Source organism: Elephas maximus, chromosome 3 (genome assembly GCF_024166365.1).
Source record: "Elephas maximus indicus isolate mEleMax1 chromosome 3, mEleMax1 primary haplotype, whole genome shotgun sequence".
Classification (NCBI taxonomy): domain Eukaryota; kingdom Metazoa; phylum Chordata; class Mammalia; order Proboscidea; family Elephantidae; genus Elephas; species Elephas maximus.
In genome coordinates, this window is record NC_064821.1 from 36,722,211 (window position 1) to 36,745,095 (window position 22,885).

General features: G+C 52.2%; 2 protein-coding genes across 6 annotated transcripts in view; one reads left to right on the forward strand and one right to left on the reverse strand.

Annotated features, from left to right (window-relative positions):
• Nucleotides 1–22,461, forward strand: C3H19orf44 (chromosome 3 C19orf44 homolog). 4 transcript variants are annotated; one of them, XR_007516488.1, is made up of 9 exons: nt 1–103; nt 4,682–5,447; nt 6,006–6,309; nt 9,624–9,697; nt 10,866–11,379; nt 13,635–13,730; nt 17,699–17,865; nt 19,017–19,455; nt 21,327–22,461. XR_007516488.1 is itself a non-coding variant. In XM_049877311.1 (9 exons), the coding sequence occupies exons 2-8, from the start codon at nt 4,683–4,685 to the stop codon at nt 19,086–19,088; spliced, it is 1,992 nt and encodes a 663-aa protein (XP_049733268.1). In that variant the 5' UTR covers nt 1–103; nt 4,682; the 3' UTR covers nt 19,089–19,095; nt 19,248–22,461. The 4 variants fall into 4 exon arrangements, 3 of the variants coding, with proteins under 3 accessions (XP_049733268.1, XP_049733269.1, XP_049733267.1); XM_049877311.1 differs by having other exon boundaries at nt 19,017–19,095; nt 19,248–22,461; XM_049877312.1 differs by having other exon boundaries at nt 19,017–19,095.
• CHERP (calcium homeostasis endoplasmic reticulum protein) overlaps nt 20,434–22,885 on the reverse strand; it is a 15,213-nt gene continuing 12,761 nt past the window's right edge. Inside the window, exons 12-17 of one of the 2 annotated variants that reach the window (XM_049877309.1) lie at nt 22,628–22,761; nt 22,006–22,092; nt 21,602–21,745; nt 21,389–21,505; nt 20,842–20,885; nt 20,434–20,627 (exon numbers count right to left, since the gene is read on the reverse strand). In XM_049877309.1, the coding sequence (XP_049733266.1) occupies nt 20,434–20,627; nt 20,842–20,885; nt 21,389–21,505; nt 21,602–21,745; nt 22,006–22,092; nt 22,628–22,761 (720 nt within the window). Of the gene's footprint in view, nt 20,628–20,841; nt 20,937–21,388; nt 21,506–21,601; nt 21,746–22,005; nt 22,093–22,627; nt 22,762–22,885 lie in introns of both variants that reach the window. The other variant, XM_049877308.1, reaches the window with a different exon arrangement.

Genomic DNA, 22,885 nt, shown 5'->3' on the forward strand with positions numbered 1-22,885 from the left:
TCTCTTCCTCCCCAGTGCTGTTGCCCGGGCAACGGTCCCCTCCGGCCTGGGTGCCAGGCCTGAGCGCGGCGGCGGCCACCGCGGATGGACAGCGTGGGAGGAGGTCGGAGGGGCCGGTGGGCGGCAGCTGGGCGAGGGGCGCTCCAGCTCGGGAGATGACTGGGAGGAAATGGGGGCACTCTTCAAAGCTGGGATTGGGGGCGACGGAGAGAGCGAACCTCAGTTTCTCTGCCTGGGCCCCACTCAGGAGCGTGGTCCGGTGCAGGTGGCACCCAGGGTCTGGGGGAAGAGCCGGGATGGTGTGAGCAGCGGCAGTGTTTTCAAAGTTTGGTTTATTTATTTTGACAACTCTGGTGGCGTAGTGGTTAAGAGCTATCGCTACAAACCAAAAGGTTGGCGGTTCAAATCCACCAGGCGCTCCTTGGAAACTCTGTGGGGCAATTCTACTCTGTCCTGTAGGGTTGCTATGAGTTGGAATTGACTCGACGGCAACGGGTTTGGTTTTTTGGTTTCATTGAGGTTAGTGGTGTCACTAGGAGGGCACTGTTAGAGAGGGTGACTTTAAAATGACCCCAGGGTCCGAGGCGGTGGGCACACGGATGCAGCTGGGGCAGGGGCCGTCAACGCGGTGGCGTCACTAGGGCTGGATTCACCTGTCACCCAGTGCGGTAACTCGTCACTCCCCCCTTCACCCGCCAGTTAAGGTATCAGCAGCTGGGTCTTGGTACCTGCCATAGGGCGAAAAGGAGAGTTTGGCCCACGGGAAAGGGGAGGAGCTGTGGGGACAGGCCGAGCCTGGCTGCTCCTCCAACCAGGGGGGGTTTCGCGGCCAGCCCCGCCCACTCCGGCCGGGGGTCGGGTAGGGGTGTGTGACACCGTGAGGTACCACACTGGGCGATACCAACACAAGTGATGCCGCAGATTGAGGTATCATTTACATAAGAATTACTCATTTTAAATGTACCTGTATCAGTTGCATAGAATCACTTCCTACTCCTGTGGACCCCATGCTGTATCAGTGTTGAACCGTGCTCCATAGGGTTCCCCCCCCATAGGGTTTTAAGTGGCTGAGGTTTCAAAAGTAGATCGCCAGACCTTTCCTCCAAGGTGCCTCTGAGTGGACCTCCAGCCTTTCAGTTCGCGGGCGAGCGTGTTCACTGTTTGCACCACCCAGGGACTCCTTTTAAATGTACAATTCCATTATTTTTAGTAAATTTACCAAGTTTAGCAGCCACCACCCCTCTCCAGCTTTAGAACATTTCCATCACCCAAAGAACATCCTTCCCACCCCTAGTCCCAGGCAACTACCAATTTACTTTCTGTCTCTATGAATTGGCCTGTTGTGGACATTTCAAACAAGTGGAATCATAACCTATGTGGCATTTTGCATCTGGTTTCATTCCCTGTACCATGATGTGTTTGAGATTTATCCATGTTGTTATATCTGTATTTGTTCTTCTTTATGGCTGTATAGTATTCCATTGTATGGCTAGACCACAATTTGTTTATCCATGTGTCAGTTTGTGAACATTTGGGTTATTTCCACTTTTTGTATATTACAAATGATAGCTGTCATGAATATTTGCATATGAGTCTTTGTGTGGATATATTTTCAGTTTTCTTGGGTATATGCCTAGGACTGGAATTGCTGGGTCATATGGTAGTTCTGTGTTCAGCTTTTTGAAGAACTGCCAGATGGTTTTCCCTCGTTCCTTTTTAAAAAATATTTTATTGTGTTTCTGGTGAAAGTTTACACAGCAAATTAGGTCCCCGTTTAACAATTTCTATACACACTGTTAAGTGACGGTTACGTTTTTCACCATGTGTCAACATTCTCATTATTTCCATTCTGGTTGTTCTGTTGCCATTAATCTAGCTTCCCTGTTCCCTGCCCCCTCCCACCACCACCCTTACCTTCTCATCTTTGCCTTAGGGTAAATGTTGACTGTTTAGTCTAATATAGATGATTCCCTTGTTCCTTTTTAATGGATGTATAGTCGTCCACTGTCTGGATGGGTCTCCTGGACCTCACCAGTTCTCTAGGGATGGATTTAGGCTTTCGGTGAACACAAACAATGCTGCCATGAGTTTCCTTGAACATACGTCTTCATTCTCCCCCACGCTTTTTTAATTGTGGTGAAAATATTTACACTAAAACATATACCATCTCAACAACTTCGACATGTGCAAGTCAGTGATATTAATTATATTCTTCAAATTGTGTACCCATTCTTGCTATCCTTTTCCAAATTATTCCACCACCGTTAACATAAACTCACTGCCCCCTAAGCAGAAACACTCCTTTCCCTGCTCTCCCGCCCCCTGACAACCACTGATAGTCTTTGGTTTCTATATATTTGCTTGTTTCACGTAAGTGAGATCATACGGCATTCCTCCTTTTGTGACTGATTTATTTCACTCAGCATGATGTTTTCAAGGTTTGTCCATGTTGTAGCGCACATCAGGATTTCGTTTCTCTATATGGCTGAGGACTATTCCATTGTGTGCATATACCATATTGTGTTTATCCATTTATCTGTCAGTGGACACATTTTGGTTGTTTCCACCTTTTGGCTGTTGTGAAAATGCTGCAGTGAATGTTGGTGGAGAGGTTTCTGTTTGCGTTCTTGCTTTCACTTCTAGGTAGATACCTGGGTTTGGGATTGCTGGGTCGTATGATAGTTCTATGTTCAGTTTTTTGAGGAACTGCCAAACCATTTCCCACAGCAGGTGCACCATTTTACATTCCCACCAGCAATGGATGAGGGCTCTAGTTTCTCTACCACCTCACCAACACCAGCTGTTTTCCTTTTTTTTTTTAAATCACTGCCATTCTAATGGGGGTGAGGTTGTATCTCACTGAAGTTGTGATTTACATCTCCCTACCAGCTAACGGGAGCCCTGGTGGTGCACTGGTTAAGACCTTGGCTCCTAACCAAAAGGTGGGCAGTTCAAATCCACCAGCAGCTAACGGGAGCCCTGGTGGTGCACTGGTTAAGACCTTGGCTCCTAACCAAAAGGTGGGCAGTTCAAATCCACCAGCCGCTTCTTGGTAACCCTATGGGGCAGTTCTACTCTGTCCTACAGGGTCGCTATGAGTCAGAATCGACTCATCGGCAACAGGTTTTGAGTTTAAATAGCTAATGTTGAGCATCTTTTCATGTACTTGTTGGGTCTGTTCAAGTCCTTTGCCCATTTTTTGGTTGGGTTGTTTGTCTTTTCGTTGTAAAGTTGTAGAAGTTTTAAAAATATATTTTGAATGTTAGACCCTTACCGGTTATGGGTCTCTCTGTGCACTTTTGAAAGAGAAATCTCAGGTAAATTCCTTGGGGTGGAATTCCTGGATGCCAGCACCTAAGGAGCCGGAGCCCATACCCACTCATGCTGTGGTCTAAATCTTTAAAATCTTTGTAGATCTTGCAGTGGCTGGTATGTATTACAGAGGCTCAATGGAACCCTGAGAATCTGATGTAAGTGCTCACCCTTCTCCCCGGAAAAGTACACCCAGTATCCCCATGCAGCACATTGCAGACATTTTAGGGGGCAGGATGCTGCATCTGCCCATCGGCCCTACCCAGGGCAGTGGTCCTACTTTAAGTGTAATAAGAGTTTCTGGGGACCTTGTGAAACATACATTGCATTTCACTTGCTGTCGTGAGTGAGCTGAGGTTGCTTTGATGCACGGCTGCGGCTGGGAGCAGGGCTCTGTTGGGGTGTTGTGGGGATCAGGTGAGGCCAGAAGTGCAGTGGTTGGCAGTGTGGTCTTTGAAATTGGGCCCGAGCTTTGAATTTGGCTCTGCTACCCCCCAAGCCAAGGAGCCCTGGTGGTGCAATGGTTAAGCACTTGGTTGCTAACCAAAAGGTCGGCGCTTAAAAGAACCCAGTGGCTCCATGGGAGAAAGACCTAGTTGTCTGCTCTTGTAAGATTACAGCCTAGAAAACCCTATGGGACAGTTCTACTCTGTCAAATGGGTGGCCATGAGTCGGAATCGACTGGGTAGCACAACACCAACATTCCCCAGCCAGTGACCTTGGCTGGTCACCTACCTGTGTGAGCTTCCATCTCCTCCACTTCCTTGTAAAACAGGGAGGACGGTAACCAACTTACAGAAGTGCTATGAGGATGAGAGGAGATGATATACCATAGTGCTAAGCGGATGGCCAACTCGCTACCTAGTCCCAGAGGCGCCAACGGTTATGTTGAATGAGTTTCGTTTAATACCTGGAGCTGAATGGTAGTTGACTTAGTGGGGTTGTTAGCTGTCATTGAATCATGACGACCCTGTGCACAGTGGAACGAAACACTGCCCGATCCTGTGCCATCCCCTTGATCAACTTCAGACTGGACCATTGTGCTCCATAGGGTTTTCATTGGCTGATTTTCAGAAGTCGGATGCCAAGCCTTTCTTCCTAGCCCATCTTAGTCTGGAAGCTCTGCTGAAATCTGTTCAGCATTGTAGCAGCACACAAGCCTCCACTGACAGATGGGTGGTGGCAGTGACTGGAACCGAGTAGCTAGTCATTCTCATCATTTTCATTGGGCCGGAAGGGAAGGTGGCTAGGGCCAGACTGCAAAGGGGGGGCCGTGACCCCCACCCAGCAGTGGGCACCTTTGAGAAAACTGAATGCACAATATGAACAGAGCTGTTCCTACCGTAAGTTGTCTCTCTTTTCTCCCTAGAATGGCTTTAGCAAGAAAAGCCAGCCACTCCGTGCAGGACATGTTTGGTGACTTCAGCGATATTTCCTTAGAAGATTCAAAAATGGAAGCAATCAGAAACTTACATATTGGCAGCAGTCTTACCAAAATTACAGGCAATCAGAGCAGGTTCCTGAAAAGAAACCAGACAGTGAGTGAGAGACACCTATTCCCGAAAGAGAGCCCCGTCCTGGGGGTTGGGCCCAGGCCCTCCTCAGGCCGGATCCTGACCACCGCCTCCCAGATCCGGGCAAGCGCTGCACTGCTGAAGCTGGCCCAGATAGAGACCAAGATCAGGAGCCGCAAGGCACAGAGGAGTTTGTCCGATGTGGAGTCTGACCTGAAGACCTCTGACACCAGCCTTCCAAAGGGGGCCGATGAGGTCCCCACCAGGAGTGTAGCTGAACTTCCTTCACAGAACACGGACGAAACTTCCCAGAAATATGCCGGCAAAATCCCCGCTGCTGAGAGCCAGGCACGAAGTGGGAAGGGCACGAGGTTCCTCAAGAAGAAAGAGCCGCCCACTGAAAATATCTCTCCTGAAGCACATTTTGGGAAAAAATTCAGTTTTTCGACACCCAAGGAGAAAGAACCTGCTAGAACATTTGACTCTCCAGACAGCGACAAAGAGGAAATGAAAAAGTTACTGGGAAGCCTGATGGAGCCTTCGAGAGAAAAAGAAACACGTATGAATCAGGGTTTCACCAGCACTAAAGTCAGTGAGAAAAAGCAAATGGAACTCTTCTCTGTAAGTTTTTATTTTTGTTTCTAACAAAGCCTTTGCATCTGCCCTCTTCGTGTTGTAGCCAGTGAACCCACTGCCGCTGAGTCAGCTCTGACTCGTGGAAACCCCACATGTGTCAGAGAACTGCTCCAGAGGACTTTCAATGGCTGCTCTTTCAGAATTAGATTGCCAGGCTTTTCTTCTGAGGCACCTCTGGTTAGACTTGAATCGCCAGCCTTTTGGTTCACAGCTGAATGTATTAATCCTTTGCACACCGGCCCTCTAATTTAGAAAATGTGTAACTAATACCATGTATCTGAAGGTAAAGTGATACTACTGATTGTGGATTTATTCCCAGTGTGGGAAATAAGGATTTCTTTCCAATCCCAACATTTTATTATCTAAGTCGTGTACCTTGACTTCCAGAAATGAGTGGAGAGGAGAGAAAGGGGGTGAGGAGAGCTAACAGCTCAGTTGGTGAGGCATTGGTCACACACCCCACTAGCCCCAGCTCTGCGTGTGGCATGATAAGGACTTGATTATCCTGCATTTGTAATTTCATCTCTTTTATTTCCGTCAAAGTCGGATCAGATCCCAGCTCGGCCACGAGGTCTGTCTGTACCCAGCGAGGAGCTTCCCAGCCCAAAGCCATTCTGGAAGCCACATCCACCAACCTCACGGTCAGGCAGCAGGACCCCTCCCCACATCGGTTCAAGAATGTCCTCCCCACAGACTCCCGATTCTGGTGGCCCAGCCTCCCGCACGTCAGTGCTCTCGGTCACAGGCACCTCATCCAGGCACCCCAAACTCTCGTCTTCCCTCGGAAGGAGTAAGGCCAGGCCCTTGGAGGAGGAGTCGCTTTCCGAAACTACCGGTGACAGCCTCGGTAAGCAGCATTTTTGTGCACAGAGTCAGGGGGGTGTGGAGGTTGCAGGTGCTGCTGAGAGATGGGGTGGCCGCCTTGTCACACCCAGTTCTTCAGCTTCCTTTTGTGGCTGAGGGGGAAGGTCAGATTTTTGTTCTGCCTGTAAAATCTTCGTCCACTAACTCTGACCAATTATGGGCTGATAACTCGAAAAAGGGAGTGATCCAAACAGTTAAGTGCTAAATTACTTGCCAGAATATTAAGGGTTCAAACCCCCCTAGAAGCTCCTCAGAAGACAGGCCAGGCCCTTGGAGGCGATCTGCTTCCAAAAGGTCATAGCCTTGAAAACCCTGTGGAGCAGTTCTACTCTGCACATGTGGGGTCACTATGAGTCACAATTGACTCAACGGCAACGGATTAGGTTTTAGAGTTATTTTTTGGCAACCTGAAAAAAAACCCTTCTCAGTTTTTCTTTTAGTAAAAGAGGAATTTGTCTCTTTTTTAAATTCAGAAGAGGAAACATAACTCTACCCAATCAAGATTAGAATATTTCTTATTATTTCAACATTGTTCAGCGTTAGAATAAGGAGCCCTGGTCCTGTAAAGGGTTAAGTGCTCCGCTGCCAACCCAAAGACTGAGGTCCAGACCCACGCGGTGGCCCTGTGGGAGAAAGTCCTGGTGACCTGCTGCTGTGAAGATTGTTGCTGTCTGCCACTGAGTCAATTCCAGCTCACAGTGACCCTACAGGACAGGGCAGAACTGCCCTCTAGGGTTTCCAAGGCTGTGATCTTTACGGTAGCAGACTGCCACATCTTTCTCCCACGGAGTGGCTGGTGGGTTCGAACCGCCAATCCTCCCTTAGCAGCCAAAAGCTTAACCACTGTGCCAGCAGGGCTCCTTTTCTGTAAAGATTACAGCTTAGAAAACCCTATGGAACAGTTCTATTCTGCACACATGGATTCACCATGAGTCAAAATTGACTCAACAGCAACTAACAACAACAATTGGCTGGGCAACCTCAGGCTTTCTGTGCCCCTTGCTCCCCTGTACCATGGGGACAGGGGTAGAATGTGCCCCAGAGTGGGGCTCAGCACCAGCAAGGTAACAGAGGCAAAGTCCTCACAGGCCCCAGCTCACAGTCAGCATAAGGGAGGGCTGGCCGCTATGGTGGTGATGTTCTCTTCCTCAGCCACCATTGCCCAGGGTGGAGAGTCTAGAACTTTCCCCACCACTTTGGCCCTGGCTGGGCTGGGCGACTTAACCCAGAGGCCTCATCTTTTCAACTCTGTGCTTCCTGCCCCATGAAATGTAGTTGACAGTCAGGGACAGAGCGGAAGGTCCATGGTGAGGAAGGGTTTGACCTGGGGTCTTATGGAGCCACAGGGAGTTTTGGGGAAGCGGGGAGCTGCAGTGCAGTGAATTGCTTTTATATGACCTTTCTCGCCATGCTTTTCTGTCTCCAACAAAATGACTGAGTGGGACTATGCAAACAAGGTGCTTGTGGCCCACCAAGAGGACTGGACAGCATTGCTAATAATGCAGATAAGGTGCATGGAACCTTGAGAGGTGGGACCATGCAAATAAGGTGTATGGAACCTAACAAGGGGATTGGTTCATTTTTCTACCCTGCTAGACTTAAAATGAGCCATCCCAGAGGCGGGAAGGGGGGACCTCACTGCCATCAAGAAAGAAGAGCTGGGAGCAGAGCAAATCTTTTAGACCTGGGGTCTCTGTGCTGAGAACCTCCTAGACCCTAGAAACAGCAGCAACAGAACCAGGAGACCAATACAAGAATGCCTGTGATGGGCTCCCTGGCCCACTGAGCAAGGCGGCTACTGTGGGCGTGCCAACCCACAGAGTGAGAGAACTGAGCGCCTTCAGGCAGGAGGCTAGCTGGTGGAGTGAGATGCCTCTGGGCGCTTACTGGCAGAGCTAAAAGAGCTATGTAACACTTGCCTGAACAGGGCAGAGGTCAGGCCGAGAGCCAAGACAGGAGGCCTACCCTGAGCGGACCAAGAGGATCCTGTCCTCAGGGGGGTAAGAGGAGCCTATCCTCAGGAGGGTGAGAGAGCTGAGAAAGCTGTCCTGAACTGAAGAAGGGAGACGCTGCCTACACGCATCCTGATCCTCACCCCGAGTTGTAGCCTGTTACTTCCCTAATAAACCCCATAACTGTGAGTATGGTCTGTGAGTTCTGTGTGACCATTGCAATGATTTATTGAACGCAGCAGAGAAATAGAGAGTGCTGTGGGAGGGATGGCTGGTGTCAGAACTGGTGAAAAGATGGAGAGTGTAGGCATGTTTGACCTCCGCCTCATAGGAATCAGTCTTGGGCTGAGGCAGATGGTGATTCCCTCTCCCTGAAGTTAGCGGAGGCCTGACAATGCCCTGCAGCCATTTTTATACAGGCAGACAGGCTGCAGACCCGCAGCCGCATCACTCAGCTGACCTTTCCCGAGCCGGCAGATCGCTGTCTGCAGACAGGCCCCTCCCTTCTGCCTCCCACCTCCTCTAGAAGATCCTTCCCTCCCTCCCCCCAGGGCTACGGAACACCTTGGGCCTCCTTCCAGGCATCAGCTGTACTCAGTGCATCCTTTCTTGTGTACCTAACTGTGGGAGGAGGGAGAGGAAACCTCTGAGGGCTATGAGGTCCCCCGGCCCTGGAGGTCACCCCATCCTACAGCTCCTACTCCTGGGGGTACTGAGCGGCCTCAGGCAGTGGAGTCCCCAGAGAGGGCCTTGCCTCACCCTCACCCGGTCTCAGTGCTCCTAACTCGAGTGCACGCAATTCAGGCTCTATTGCCCTGGCCAGTGGGCACGCCAGCACGGCACTCACCTTAGGTCTCAGCGCCATAGAACTGGCTTTGAGTGAGTGCTCAGGCGGCTCTGAGCCCATGTCCCATTCCCACCACAGTCCCCAGGACCCCCGGATACCCCCCACTGCCCTGCCCATCCCTCTCAGGCCAACCTTGAAACCCTGGGCATGCAGGCACACTTATCACCACACTTCTTACAGCCTCTCTGACCATCTGCCTGGACCAGGGCCTGCAGGCCCACTGCCTATTTGTATAAATAAAGTTTTATCAGCACACAGCCACGCCTGTTCATGAGGTGTTATCTGTGGCAGGGTTGAGGGGTCACAGCAGAGACTGCTTGGAAATCTTGATCCTCTGGTCCTTTGCAGAGAAAGTCTGCTGGCCCCTGACTCCAACCCAGGCCAGCTTACTGACCACAGGGCCTGTCCTTACCCATCCCCTGTGCCTGCAGCTCAAGGGTTGACATTCTGGAAGTAAGTGCACAAACAACGTTGTCACACTCCTTTTTTTCATTGCAGATTTTAGAATCAATATTCTATCCCTTGATGACTTGGCTCCAGCCATCAGTGAGAAGCTAGACCTGGAACAGGAAGTGAGTACAATGAATTCTCAATTGTAGGTGGTCGTGTGTCATCTAAGGCAGAAGCTATTTAAGTCAGTCTCAACCAAGGTGATTCTGCCCCCCAGGGGACACTAGGTGATGATGTCTGGTTACATTTTTGGTTGTCACAACTGGGAGAGTACTGGCATCTGTTGGTTGAAGGCCAGGAACGCTACAAAGTAACCTACGGTGGACAGGCTGGCCCCACCACAGAGAATTATCTGGAACCAACCGTGAATACTGTCAAGGCTGAGAACCTCCCTTAGCAGGAGAGACCCCATCTGTCCGTCTGTCTGACTATTATCTATCTTATCTATCCATCATGGGAGCCCTGGTGGCACAGTGGTTAAGAGTTCGGCTGCTAACCAAAAGGTCGGCAGTTCAAATCCTCCAGCTGCTCCTTAGAAACCCCATGGGGCAGATCTACTCTGTCCTATAGGGTCACTATGAGTCAAGATCGACTTGATGGCAGTGGGTTTGTTTTGTTTTTTTTTTTTTATCCATTGATCTATCTATTCACTCTAGTGGTTTTCAGATGGGGGTGATTTTGCCCCCAGGACACTTGGGGATGTCTGGAGACACACTTGGTTGTCACCACAAAGGGGCACTGCTGGCATCGAGTGGGTGGAGGCCAGGGGTGCTGCCCAACACCCTACAGTGCCCAGGACAGCCCCCTTGCAGAGAATGGTTCAGCTCTGAATGTCAGCAGTGTCAAGGCGAAGCCCTGTCTTAGGTGACGCAGGATCGGCTGAGCGATTAGCTCATGGTTACAGCTCGCCCCACTTACAGCGCTCCCTAGCACATGTCTGTGCGCAGCTGTGCCCACACATGCTCCTCCAAGGGTGCTGTCAGGATTCTTACGTGTTGGTAACCCATGCACTGTTGAGCACGCGCTTCCACAGCACACCGTGATTAAACTTTAATAAGCCTTGTCCGTGCACTGCCTGACTGCTCTTGGCATCCTTGTGGTTGTGTGTGGCGCATGCCAGGAGGGTTCTGAAGGTCTGTCCATGGGTCACACCTGCTGCCCATGCCTCAAGGAGGCCCACCCCCAATCCCTGCTGGAACTACCAGGTGTCCTGTTCATATGGACGCTGTGGTACTTTGAGCAGCCGCTCATGTAGGGCACCTCTGTTACCTCTGCCATTCTCTGTTTCAGGGAGAAGGTGCTTGGCGGGAAAAGCCATCTAGCCCAGGCTCACGGGCAGAAGGGCCTGCTAGGCAGGGGTTGCCAAGACACGTCCAGGCCTGGAGCACGGCGTTCTCAGACAGTGAGGAGGGCCCCGCCATCGAAAGCGAGGTCTCCGAGCGTCTGAGCGCCGGGCAGGGGGGTGCGTCCAGCCAGCCACCATTGTCCCGAGACCCCTCGGCAAGCAGTGTGAGCTCGGCATCTTTGGATGGCCAGGAGGACCTCCCCACCGTGAGCTCAGCCTACTCAGATGACTTTGAGGCATCGCCAGGCCTGACTACCTCCGAGCCCACAGGCTGTTCTGAGGCGTCTCTTGACAGGACATCAGAGGCTCTGTCAGAATCCTCTTCAAGCCAGGAAAGGGACCGTCCCCCACAAGCCCCCAAGACCAGCAGAAAGCGGGGCCAGGATGTGACAAGAGTGATTGTGAAGGAGATGGCTGTGCAGACCCCTGATCCTGCCTTCACCTACTGGTGGGCCGAGGGTGAGTAGGGAGCCAGCCTGAGGGCGAGACTGTGGGGGCACAGCTGGGAGGTCCTCCATTGTCGTCCACAGCCCCCTCTGAGCACTGTCAGGGGCCCAGGTTCTGGAGCTCTGGGCTTTCTTCATTAAGCAGCTTGAGGCCCTGCACCCCATTTTCTCTTGCATGGAGAGGCCTCTGCACTGGGTGTTTCTCAGCCTTTCTAGCTCTAAAGCTTCCAGAAAAGTTTGAGAATCAAAGACTAGGGCAGAGGTGCTCACCCAGGGGTGACTCTGTTCCCAGGGGACATTTGTGGTTATCACAGTCGGGGTGGGGGTGCTACTGGCATCAAGTGGGTAGAGGCCAGGGATGCTGCTCAACACCTTACAGTGCACAGGACAGCTCCCACCACAGAGAATGTTCCGGAGCCAAACGTCAGCAGTGCTTTGGTCAGGGAGACCTACATGAAGGAAAACGAGCAACGTTGTGTGTTTAATGACCTGCCCAGCTGGGGACCGGTGCACACAGGGACCTTCAAGATGTCCCAAGGCGGGCTGGACCCGCAGTCCTCTACCCTCCATGGCAGCCACCTGGGGTCCCGGCATGTGGGGCCTATGCAAGGGGCCCCTTGGGCTTGGTTGACGGTTTGACCCCTCATACCTCCTTGGGGAGTACTTGCCCTGTGCTTTAGGCCAGCAGTCCCTCACTCGCTTCTCTGCAGGGTGGCCACCAGCTCTGACATTCCCAGTGCTGCTGGTCTGGCTCCAGTTCTGTTAGGACATGGTGGACAAGGGTCTTCTCCCCTCATCTTCACAGGGCCCTTCAAGCATCCTCTCAGCCCAGCTGTACCTGGTCGTTCCAGAGGGAAGGGCCTGTGTTTTCATCACCTTCTCTGTCTTCTCAGCTGACGGACAACTGCAGAGTAGACAGGGGATGCTCACAGACTCTGGAAGGCCCCTTAGTCTCCTACAGCTGCTGGAACAAATACCACAGGGGGCAGCTTTAATGAACAGGAATTTATCGTCTCACAGTTAGGAGGCCGGAAGTCTGAATTCAGGGCGGCGGCTCTAAGGGAAAGGTCTCTGTCAGCTCTGGGGCAAGATCTTTGTCTCTTTCAGCTTCTTCCTGTTCCTCCGTTCCTTAGTGATCTCCACGTGGCATCTGTCTTCCCTTGTTTGTGCTGGCTTGTCTGTCACTCAGGAGTCAGTAGGTTTAGGACCTGCCCTACACTGGTGTGGCCTCATTAACATGACAGACAAAAACCCTGTTCCCAAACCGGATTACATCCACAGGTGCAGAGGTTAAGATTCCAACACATATTTTGGGGGACACAATTCAGTCCATGGAAACCCTGGTGGCATAGTGGTTAAGAGTTACGGCTGCTAACCAAAAGGTTAGTTCAAGTCCACCAGGCACTCCTTGGAAACCATATGGGGCAGTTCTTCTCTGTCCTACAGGGTCGCTATGAGTCGGAATTGACTCGACCGGCAATGGGTTTGGTTTTTTGGTTTTAATTGAGTCCATAACAGAAGGAGACGTGGCGTTCACTTGACCCGCATTACAGCTGCTGGGGTCGTTCCATTCTTGGCAGTTCCATCGTCAGTTTCCCAGGAGGAAAACCAATCAGATTTGCCGGGTCAGATCACTGGAAGGATTACACAGGCATTTTAAACCTGGGCTGTGACTCAGCCCCTTCTGTTTCCCCTCTGCGCCATCGCACTGCCTTCCTGATACATTGGTCAGCAGCTGTCCACTGTTTTGCAACTTCCTACGACATAAAACTTGGCTGGTGCCATTTCCCTAGATAAGGCCTCGCAGTGAGGCGAGAGGAAAAGGCCGTGTAAACACTGGCCTAGTTGGCTCCAAGGAAAGTCCCTGGGTGGAGCAAATGGTGTGCACTTTACTACTGACCTACAGGGCGATGACTCAAACCCACCCAGCAGCACTGGGGAAGAAAGGCCTGGCAATCTGCTTCCCAAGAAAACCCTATGGAGCAGTTATCCTCCGTAACAAATGGGGCCACCATGTGGACATAACCACGGTGACTGCTTCACCTGGGAAAATTGACTGATCCATCAAGCCAAGGAATCCTATGAGGAAGAGGGAGGCCACTTTTGAGAAGCAACAAAAGAGGAAGAAAAGCAAGCAAGCAGTACAGTCGTGCTCAGAGAGAGGACAGAAGGGACTCGCTCAGTCTGTTTCCATGTCATGTCCTTTGATGAGAAACTCCTCTGCCCTGTGTCCTGCTCACTGACCCTTCCTTTTCTGTCCTTGAACAGCGGCCAGTGTGGCAGCCATCAGCCCTGCCCTTGGAAGCGCCTATGTGGACCCCACGCCCATCGCCAGTCACGTGGTCAGCGCAGACGCGATAGAAGGTGAGGACCTGCCAGTGGCCCTTCTCCCCCACCATAGGTGATGCATGGGACTCAGAAATTGATGCCCGCCCTTGGGGGTTCTGTGCTCCTTTAGTGCTGGGCTCAAGGAAACCATTGGCAGGGATCACTCCAGCCAAGGCAGTTCCACAGTTCACACGAACCCCAGTGACAGCCTGGCATGTCCCTGAGCTCCGCCTTTCTCTGGTCAAACGATACCACTGGGTAGATGAGGGGTCCGCCTGTAAGCCCACCATCCCACAAGGCCACTTGCATTTTGTATGGTCCCTTCTGAGTCCTTGTTTCGAGTCCTTGTTTCGGTCGTTCATAGCCTCTCCCCTGTCGACACTTAAGTAACCAATATTGTTCCCCAGCCAAGGGCCAGGTGGACACAGCACTTGCCTCCTGGGTCCTAGCCTAGCCTGAGTTGTAAGGAGGGTACCCCAGAAGCCACCTCAGAGAGTCTGGACTTTGCCAAATCCCCCATGGGGCCCCTGGAGGCGGGTGTGCCACAAGTCATGGCATATCTGCTATCCTCTTTTTACCCTTTCAAGTTTTTTTATAAGTTTTTTTTTTTTAGTTGTGGGTTTTTTTGTAAATATATATGTAATAAGAGTCCTTGAGCGGCGCAAATGGCTTGTGCTCAACTATTAACCTTAACGTTGGCATTTTGAACCCACTGAGCAGCACTGCAGAAGAAAGACCTGGCGGTCCGCTTCCATAAAGATTGCAGCCAAGAAAACACTTTGGAGCAGTTCTAATCTGTAACATACGGGTTTGCCATGAGTCAGGGACTTACTCAATGGCAACAGGTTAGGTTTTGGTTTTTGTATACGTAGCAGAACATTTGCCGTTTCTGTACCTCTACACGTACAGCTCAGTGACATTATGTTCATCATGGTGTTCAACCATCACCATTATCTGCCCCCCAATTTTTTTTTTTATCGAACTTTAGATGAAAGCTTACAGAACAAACTAGTTTCTCATTAAATGGTCAGTATGCACATCGTTCTATGACATTGGTTGACAACCCCGTGACATGTCAACACTCCCTTTTCAACCTTGGGTTTCCTATTACCAGCTTTCCTGTTTCCTCCTGCCTCCTAGTCCTTGCCCCTGGGCTGGTGCGCCCTGTTAGTCTCATTTTGTTTTATGGGTCTGTTTAATCTTTGGCTGAAGGGTGAACCTCAGGAGTGACTTCAATACTGAGCTAAAAGGGTGTCCGGGGACCATACTCTCAGGGTTTCTCCAGTTTGTCAGGCCAGCAAGTCTGGTCTTTCTTTTTGAGTTAGAATTTTGTTCTACATTTTTCACCAGCTCTGTCTGGGACCCTCTATTGTGATCCCTGTCAGAGCAGTCAGTGGTGGTAGCTGGGCACCATCTAGTTGTTCTGGACTCAGTCTGGTGGAGGCTGTGGTAGATGTGGTCCATTTGTCCTTTGTACTAATCATTCCCTTGTATATTTAGTTTTCTTCATTTTTCCTTGCTCCTGAAGGGGTGAGACCAGTGGAGTATCCTAGATGGCTGCTCACAGGCTTTTAAGACCCCAGACACTACTCACCATAGTAGAACGTAGAACATTTTCTTTATAAACTCTGTTACGCCAGTTGAGCTGGATGTTCCCTGAGACCATGGTCCCCACAGCCCTCAGCCCAGCAATTTGGTTCCTCAGGGAGTTTGCATGTGTCTGTGGAGCTACCATGGCCCTGCCTTATACAGGTTGTGTTTCTGCCCCAAAATTTTTCCTTCACTTCATGAGTTTTTTTTTTTTTAATATTGTACTTTAGATGGTTTACAGAACAAACTAGCCTCTCATTAAACAATTAGTACACATTGTGTTGTGACATTGGCTACCAACCCCACAACATGTCAACATTTTCCCCTTCTCTACATTGGGTTCCCTATTACCAGCTGTCTTGTCCTCTTCTTGTCCTTGTCCTCTTGTCCTTCTAGTCCTTGTCCCTGGGCTGATGTGCCCCTTTAGTATTATTTTGTTTTATGGACCTGTCTAATCTTTAGCTGATGGGTGAATCTCAGGAGTGACTTCAGTACTGAGCTAAAAGGGTGTCCAGGGGCCATACTCTCAGGGTTTCTCTAGTTTCTGTCAGACCAGTAAGTCTGATCTTTTTTTAAGTTAAAATTTTTCTCCAGCTCTGTCCAGGACCCTCTATTGTGATCCCTGTCAGAGCAGTCGGTGGTGGTTGCTGAACACCATCTAGTTGTGCTGGACTCAGCCTGGTGGAGACTGTATTGCTTGTGATCCATCAGTCATTTGGAGTAATCTTTCCCTAGTATCTTTGGTTTTCTTCATTCTCCCTTGCTCCAGATGGGGCAAGACCAGTGGAGTACCTTAGATGGCCACTCAGTCATGAGATTTTTTTTTAAATTGTGCTTTTGGTGAAAGTTTGTAGCTCAGGTTAGTTTCTCATACAAAAATGTATACACGTTGTTATGTGACCCTAGTTGCAATCCCTATAATGTGACAGCATTTCCCGTGTCCATTCAACCAGCTCCTGTCCCCTTCTGCCTTCTCATCCTGGCTCTGAACAGGAGCTGCCAATTTGGTCTCGTATATCTATGAGAACTAAGGAACACACTCTTCACGAGTGTTATTTTATGTTTTATAGTCCAGCCTAATCTTTGTCTGAAGAGTGGTCTTCGGAAATGGTTTTAGTTCTGGGTTAACAGAGAGTCCACAGGCCATGTTGGAGTCTCTGGTTTATGTGGCCCGTCTGTCCTTTGGGCTAATATTTTCCTTGTGTCTTTGGTGTTCTTCATTCTCGTTTGCTCCAGGTGGGTTGGGACCCATTGATACATCTTAGATGGCCGCTTGCTAGCGTTTAAGACCCCAGATGCCTCTCACCAAGGTGGGATCCAGAATGTTTTCTTAATATACTTTGTTATGCCAGTTGACCTAGATGTCCCCTGAAACCGTGGTCCCCAGGCCCCCGCCCCTGCTACTCTGTCCCTCAAAGTGTTTGGTTGTGTTCAGGAAACTTCTTAGCTTTTGGTTTAGTCCAGTCGTGCTGACTTCCCCTGTATAGTGTGTTGTCCTTCCCTTTACCTTGTCTGTTAGTGAATACCAAGTTACCAAAATATTAAATGCCAGTGCAGTGTTTACATTCTGGTTTTTGTAAACTTTGTACCTTCTCAGAGACTCTCCAGCTACTCTGTGGTTCTAGTAATGGCCATCTTTAACAGTGGCAGACTTCCTGTGTCAGTTTATAGACCCCTTTCTCTATAAAGGAGTCCCTGGGTGCTTTAAAGGAGCCCTGGTGGCACAGTAGTTAAGTGCTAGACTCCTAACTGAAAGGTCATCAGTTCAAACTCACCAGCTTCATGGGAGTAAGATGTGGCAGTCCGCTTCCATAAAGAGGTGGAAACCCTGTGGGGCAGTTCTACTCTGTCCTATAGGGTCACTATGAGTTGGAATCGATTCAACAGTAATAGGTTTGGTTTTGTTGGTTTGGGTGGTTTAAAGGGTGAATACAGTCAGTTGCAACTGAAATGTTGGAAGTTTGAGTCCTCCTAGAGACACTTCAGAAGAAAGGTCTGGCAATCAACTTCTGAAAATCAGTCATTGAAAACCCTGTGGAGCACAGTTCTGCTCTGACATGCACGGGGTCGCCATAGCTTAGTCAACTTAATAACTGGTTGGTCGGTTCTCTTTAAGAGGCCAGACGTTCAGGTCAAGCCTTCGGTCTCTGACCAGCAGCAGCTGGGCGCCGCACGTAGGCAGCTCCTGAAGTCCCTGTACAGCCCAGTGGGAAGCAACCCCTTCCTCCCGGGTAGAAACAGAGGTGAGACTAGATGAGGCCGTGACCTCTCCAGAGAGTAGCGGTGGGTCCAGAGCACATCCCGGCATTGCAGGAGTGGTGGGTGGCCACCCCTGTCCTCCCTGCACACAAGTGGGGACAGACAGTGGGTGTGTGGGTGCAGGGCTGCTGAGTGACACGGCGATGGCGGTGTAGCCCTGACAGCCCACAGCCCAGCCGTTTTTGCGCTGAATGACCTGCTGAGGCAGCAGCTGGCCCTGACGCAGCAGTTCCTGGAGGCCAACCGGCACCTGCACACCTCGCTCCTGGCGTCGCTGGACCAGGACACGTTCCACTACCACACCTTGGAGGAGGCCAAAGAGGTGACAAGCTGGGGGATGTGCGTCCAGTCAGTGGGTGGCGCTTGGGCATCAGGGCTGGCACCTTCAGCCTCTGTTGGTGGGCCTGCTGAGGCTGGTACCAGGTGGGCCAGGGTTGAAGCCTACCTCAGCTCTGCGTGACCTCGGGCCAGCTGTGGCCCGGCCTGGGTGACACAGTCTTCTCCTCTGTGCGGGGCACAGTGCCCCCACTCTCCCAGGGGGGCACAGCCGAGGGGTGTCATGCTCTCCTGCCTTTCCTTTCTCCAAAATCTTAAATTTGTGTTCAATTACATAAGCGTGTACTTAATTTATGGAGTCCCTGGGTGGCACAAATGGTGAACGTGCTCAACTGCTCACTGCAAGGTTGGAGGTTCAAGTCTACCCAGGGTTGCCTCAGAAAAAGGCCCGGTGATCCACTTCTGAAAAATCAGCCAACAAAAACCCTAATGGAGCACAGTTCTACTCTGACACACACGGGGTTGATGGCAACTGGTTTATCCATGGGCCACTTGTCTCGGCTGTTGTACGTTTTCTTACAAGACAAAGTCTGCAAGTTCAGACTATTTGGTGTCTTTTATCTCTCATTCTGGGTCAGTGGTTCTCCAGCCTGAGCGGCGTCAGGGCCTTCGGGGCCTATGGGGTGTAGACCACAGGGCCCCCCCAGAGGTCACAACAGAGTGGTACAGGCACCTGGGAGAACCACTGCCAGGCTAGCCCCTCCTTGCACTTCGTCTCTGTGTAACAGGTTGCTTTTCTGGCAGTGCCCCACTCCTGGGCCACAATGGTGCACCTGCTGTGACCCTGCCCATCCCACTGGACACGTGGCAGCCAGGGTGATCTGGCCGTGCCACCCACTGGTAGCACCCAGGCTCCCACTGTCCCCCAGGTCTGACCAAGAGCAGTGCCAGCCCCTCTCACAGCCGAGGCCATCCTCCTGTCAAACTCCAGGGCTGTTCTGTCACCCTAGCACTCACGTCCCTGCTCTGCATGCCAAGGGCAGCCTCGCTGTCACTGTGCCTGTTAGCTGGCCCAGGAGCCCTGTGTCAACACTGGCTTGGCATCTCCCTAGCCCTCAGTAACACACCAGGTTGGAGATGGTGCCTTTGTCCCCATCTGCATGTGCTAATGGCCATCCATCTGTCCTCCACCCACAGTACATCCGGCGCCACAAGCCGGCTCCACTGTCCCTGAAGGATGCCCTGGAGAAGGTACAGAAGGAGCCATGAGCACAAGGTAAGGCCGGCCCGGTGTGCTTGACTGTGACGCTCACATGTCTGTCATCGTCTCCACATGATGTGTACAGGGGGTGGCAGGGAGGGCAGGCTGAGCTTGCCCACACTTCCTACGTGACTGCCGGGTAAGTGAACTGTGCCTGATGCCTGTAGGACCCCAAACAGGTCTGTGGGGACAGCCCAGGTGGACCTCAGCCACCATGCCCAGAGACCTGGGGAAGACACCGGGCTAGGGTGTTTACATGCAGGGACACCTGTGCAAAGATGCCAGGGCAGAGCCTTCAACCTCAAACTCCACCGCACAGAACCCGCCTGCTCATCTGCCTGAACACACTTCAGAAAAACACGCAGGGTTTAAAAAGTAAGTTCTTTAAAAAAATTCTTTATTTGAAGGCAAAACAGTAAAATTCACAAATTGTTAACAGCACGTGTTTATGTATTATCCTGAATCAGACACTTTCAAACTATTCACAGCTACAGGAAATCTAAAACAAAATCAAATGTTTTATCCCATCAGGGTCAAAAGTTGGAAAGGTTTTGCATCTTATTGAAAAGAATTTTTCAAAAACGGTTCTGTACAAACAGTGCTGCACCGAGCTGCCGGCAGGCGCTCAGTGCAGAGGCCCGGCCTTGCATGGGCGGGCAGAGGGGGTAGAGGACACAGGGAGGCTGGGGGCGTGGGGCCGGCCCTCCAGGTGAACCACTGTGGGTACTGGGGACCCCAAAAGACGCTCAGATGTGCTCCTCAGAACCTGCTTCCCAGATAACAGCCAATGGCCAGTGTTTGAGGAAAAAATGCCAACTTCTGCAACTGAAAGAACTGAAGTTTGGGCTAGTGTGTCTCTTAAGGGGAAGATTCCGAATTGTCTCACAGGATGATCTCAGGTCAACACACCTGCTTCTAAAACTAAACCATTTAGAGCAAAAAAGAAAACCCAGTTCAACTTTGGCTTCCATTTTTAAATGGGAATGGTGAGCGTGCCTGGCCTTGGTTCTTGTCACTGCACCTGGGGGTTGAAAGCAGGTGGCGGGCCCCCTGGTAGCTGGGCCCTCCTCTTGGGTGCCTGCTGGTCCATGAGGCTCATAGCTGACCGGGGGAGATGTGCAGCCTTGTGTGTCCGTGTTCAGGGGATGGCCTGGTGTTTCTCGGTTCACTGTAAGGAAAACCAGAGGCTGGCGTCACACCGGCAGCGCGTCCTTGTGTAAAGGCGGCTGCAGGCGAGGCCTGGGCACCTCCTCCCAGGGACGAAGCTGGGTCAGAGCCAACTGTCATGACCATCTCGGAAGCTTCCACTGCCCCTCAGTGGACGGTTCCGGCGGTCGAGTGCTGCAGCGGCCGCTACTTGCACTCATCCCTGGCCTTCATGCGGGCGATGAAGGAGTAGCTCTTATTGCGGCGGTAGTTCTCGTAGGGGTCGTCCAGCGCCACACCCACGCCCTTGTACTGGTCCCACTTGTCCCGCACGTCGCCGCCCTTGATGGGGTCCTGGATGCCCTGCTCCTTCACGCCGAGGCCACCGGATCCGCTCCAGCCTGGAAGGAAGGCAGGTGCAAGGTTACAACCCAGCTGTTAAGTGCGTGTGTACCCCGACCCATTAACCACTCGTAAATATGCCCCTCACGAATATGCAACTGATGCCGCAGAGACGGACTGCCCGGCAAAGCCACCGCCACTCCTCTCAGAGCTCCCCTACTCTATAGATACCCCGCTACAGAGTGTGCTGCCCACAGGGATCCAGGGCCTTACCCATCTTCACCAGCATCTGGTGCCCCTTGTTCTCCTCTCCGAGCCTGGGGTCGGGGACAGGCGGTGCAGAGTTAGAACCCAGACCAGCCGAGGAACTAAAACCAAGACAGGTTACGGTGTTCAAAAAGTCACAGCCACATTTATTGGAATGGTTAGGATGTTACAGCGTGTGGCATACACGGACGTTCACCGTTACAGGATGGACACACATATCCTGGGTTTCTACTGTTCTTCTTTCTCCTTTTCTTCAGCCAGATAAGGGGCTTCCCTCAGAGGACAACCCCCGCCCCAAGCTTAGCATCGAGGGCAGGTCACAGGCACCCCTAGAATGGTTAGAGAGCAGGCAGCCCAGCCACTGCCTGGGCTCTATACAGGTGACCGAGGAGGTGCGACTATCACATGGCAGTGGGGAGGCAGCCACCCGAGGGTCTGCCTCACCCAGAGCCATGTGTGTCTTCTAATGCCCACTGTTTAAATGTTCACAGTTGGGCACCGGAGGATCCAGCTCCACCCGCTGGCCACACGACAGTTAAGACAGAAATCTTACGGCGGAGTTGGGCTCCGTGACCGGGACCGACGCCTCCTGCCAGGGGAGTATGACTTGGACCGCGACCGGGACCTGGACCGCGACCGGCTTCGTGAGGACCGTGACCGGCTCCGGCTCCTACGGTGGGAAAGAGCCCCGTGAGTGGCTCCACCGGGCACGACATGAGCAACAACATCGGCACTATGAGCTGCCACCAGCTGGAGCCCCGCCTACCTGGATCGGGACCGGGAGTAGGAGCGGGAGCAGGAGCGCGAGCGGGAACGCGAGTAGGAGCCAGATGACTTGGAGGACCTCGAGTTGGATCGGGAGGAAGAGCGCCCTCGGCTCTTGGATCTGCTCCGCGACCTGGAGGGCCCACTGTGGGAGAGGCAGTGTCAGGAAACCAGGGACGCTGGCGGCTGAGGCCCATGCAGCATCTGGTCACAGCACCTCGGCCGTGGTGCCACATCACATCCCTAACGTCTTGCCGAACAGCCCACACCACCTCTCTCCCCAGGGGCAGTCCCTTCATCCTGGGTTTCAGGCCGAGGCCTGCTGGCACGACAGGGTGGGGTGTGCCCAGAGCTGACTCCCACAGGACACACCCTCGTCCAACTGCAGGGGCCCGATGCCCTCACCTGTTCCTCTTTTCCTGGCCTTTCCTCCGCCGGGCCCGCATCTTTGCACGGAAGAACTCATACAGGCCGTTCTGCTCCCAGCCTTCGCTGCAAGACAGGGCGTTTCCCATGACTGGCCCCCCACAGGGAGTGCCAGGGACTGACAGCACCTGGCAGACCTCCTGTGGCCCAGGACCCCTCCCTCTGCCACTCGGTGCACAGCGGAGACGACCCACTCTAATGCTGAGGGCGAGCCCAGCCTTCCCCGTAACAGGCTGCTCTGCCGAGGAGACTCAAAGACCCATCGCCAGCCTATGTGGCAGGCAGCTCCAACTCACAAACACAGGCCTGCGCCCAGCGTAAAGCAGGGGCTCTCAGCTTTGCTAGGCAGTGAGACCCTGTGGGAGGTCGGCTGTGGCACACGCCAAGTCTGTGCTAATGTCTTCTGTGTGTCTCAGTTAAACCCCCTCAACCAAGGGCCTGCTGTCTGTGTCTGTGCAGGGCCCTACCTGACATGGGACCTGGCACAACTCCCCAAGCTGTATACACCCTGGGTGGAGGCCTGGATGCTGCATGGGTCACTAAGATGGCAACTGCTCCACCCTCCACAGGGATCCTCCCGTGCCAAGACCCTGGCCTGTACCTGTTCCTGGGCCTGTCATGGGATGGGGGGCTATAAAAAGCCTCCACGGCAGCCAGCAGCCGCTCACTGGGCGGCATTGGAGGTGGGAGGCGGATGTCTTTAGGGTCCAATGGCTTGTATTCATGGTCCTCCAGCTGCATGAGAAAACCTGTATCACCACAACTGGGGGTGGAGGAAGTAGGCCCCTGGGCCCCTGATGTTTCTTTCCTGGTGAGCCCTACCCCTCCCCAGCTTCAGATGTACCACAGTGCAGTGGTC

Excerpts from the sequence above, each read along its gene's own strand:
- C3H19orf44 (XM_049877310.1), top strand. The coding sequence starts at position 4,683 with ATGGCTTTAGCAAGAAAAGCCAGCCACTCCGTGCAGGACATGTTTGGT. Across the intron at positions 5,448-6,005 it reads AGCAAATGGAACTCTTCTCT|TCGGATCAGATCCCAGCTCG; the intron begins GTAAGTTTTTAT and ends TTTCCGTCAAAG. Across the intron at positions 13,731-17,698 it reads CAGCGCAGACGCGATAGAAG|CCCTGACAGCCCACAGCCCA; the intron begins GTGAGGACCTGC and ends ATGGCGGTGTAG.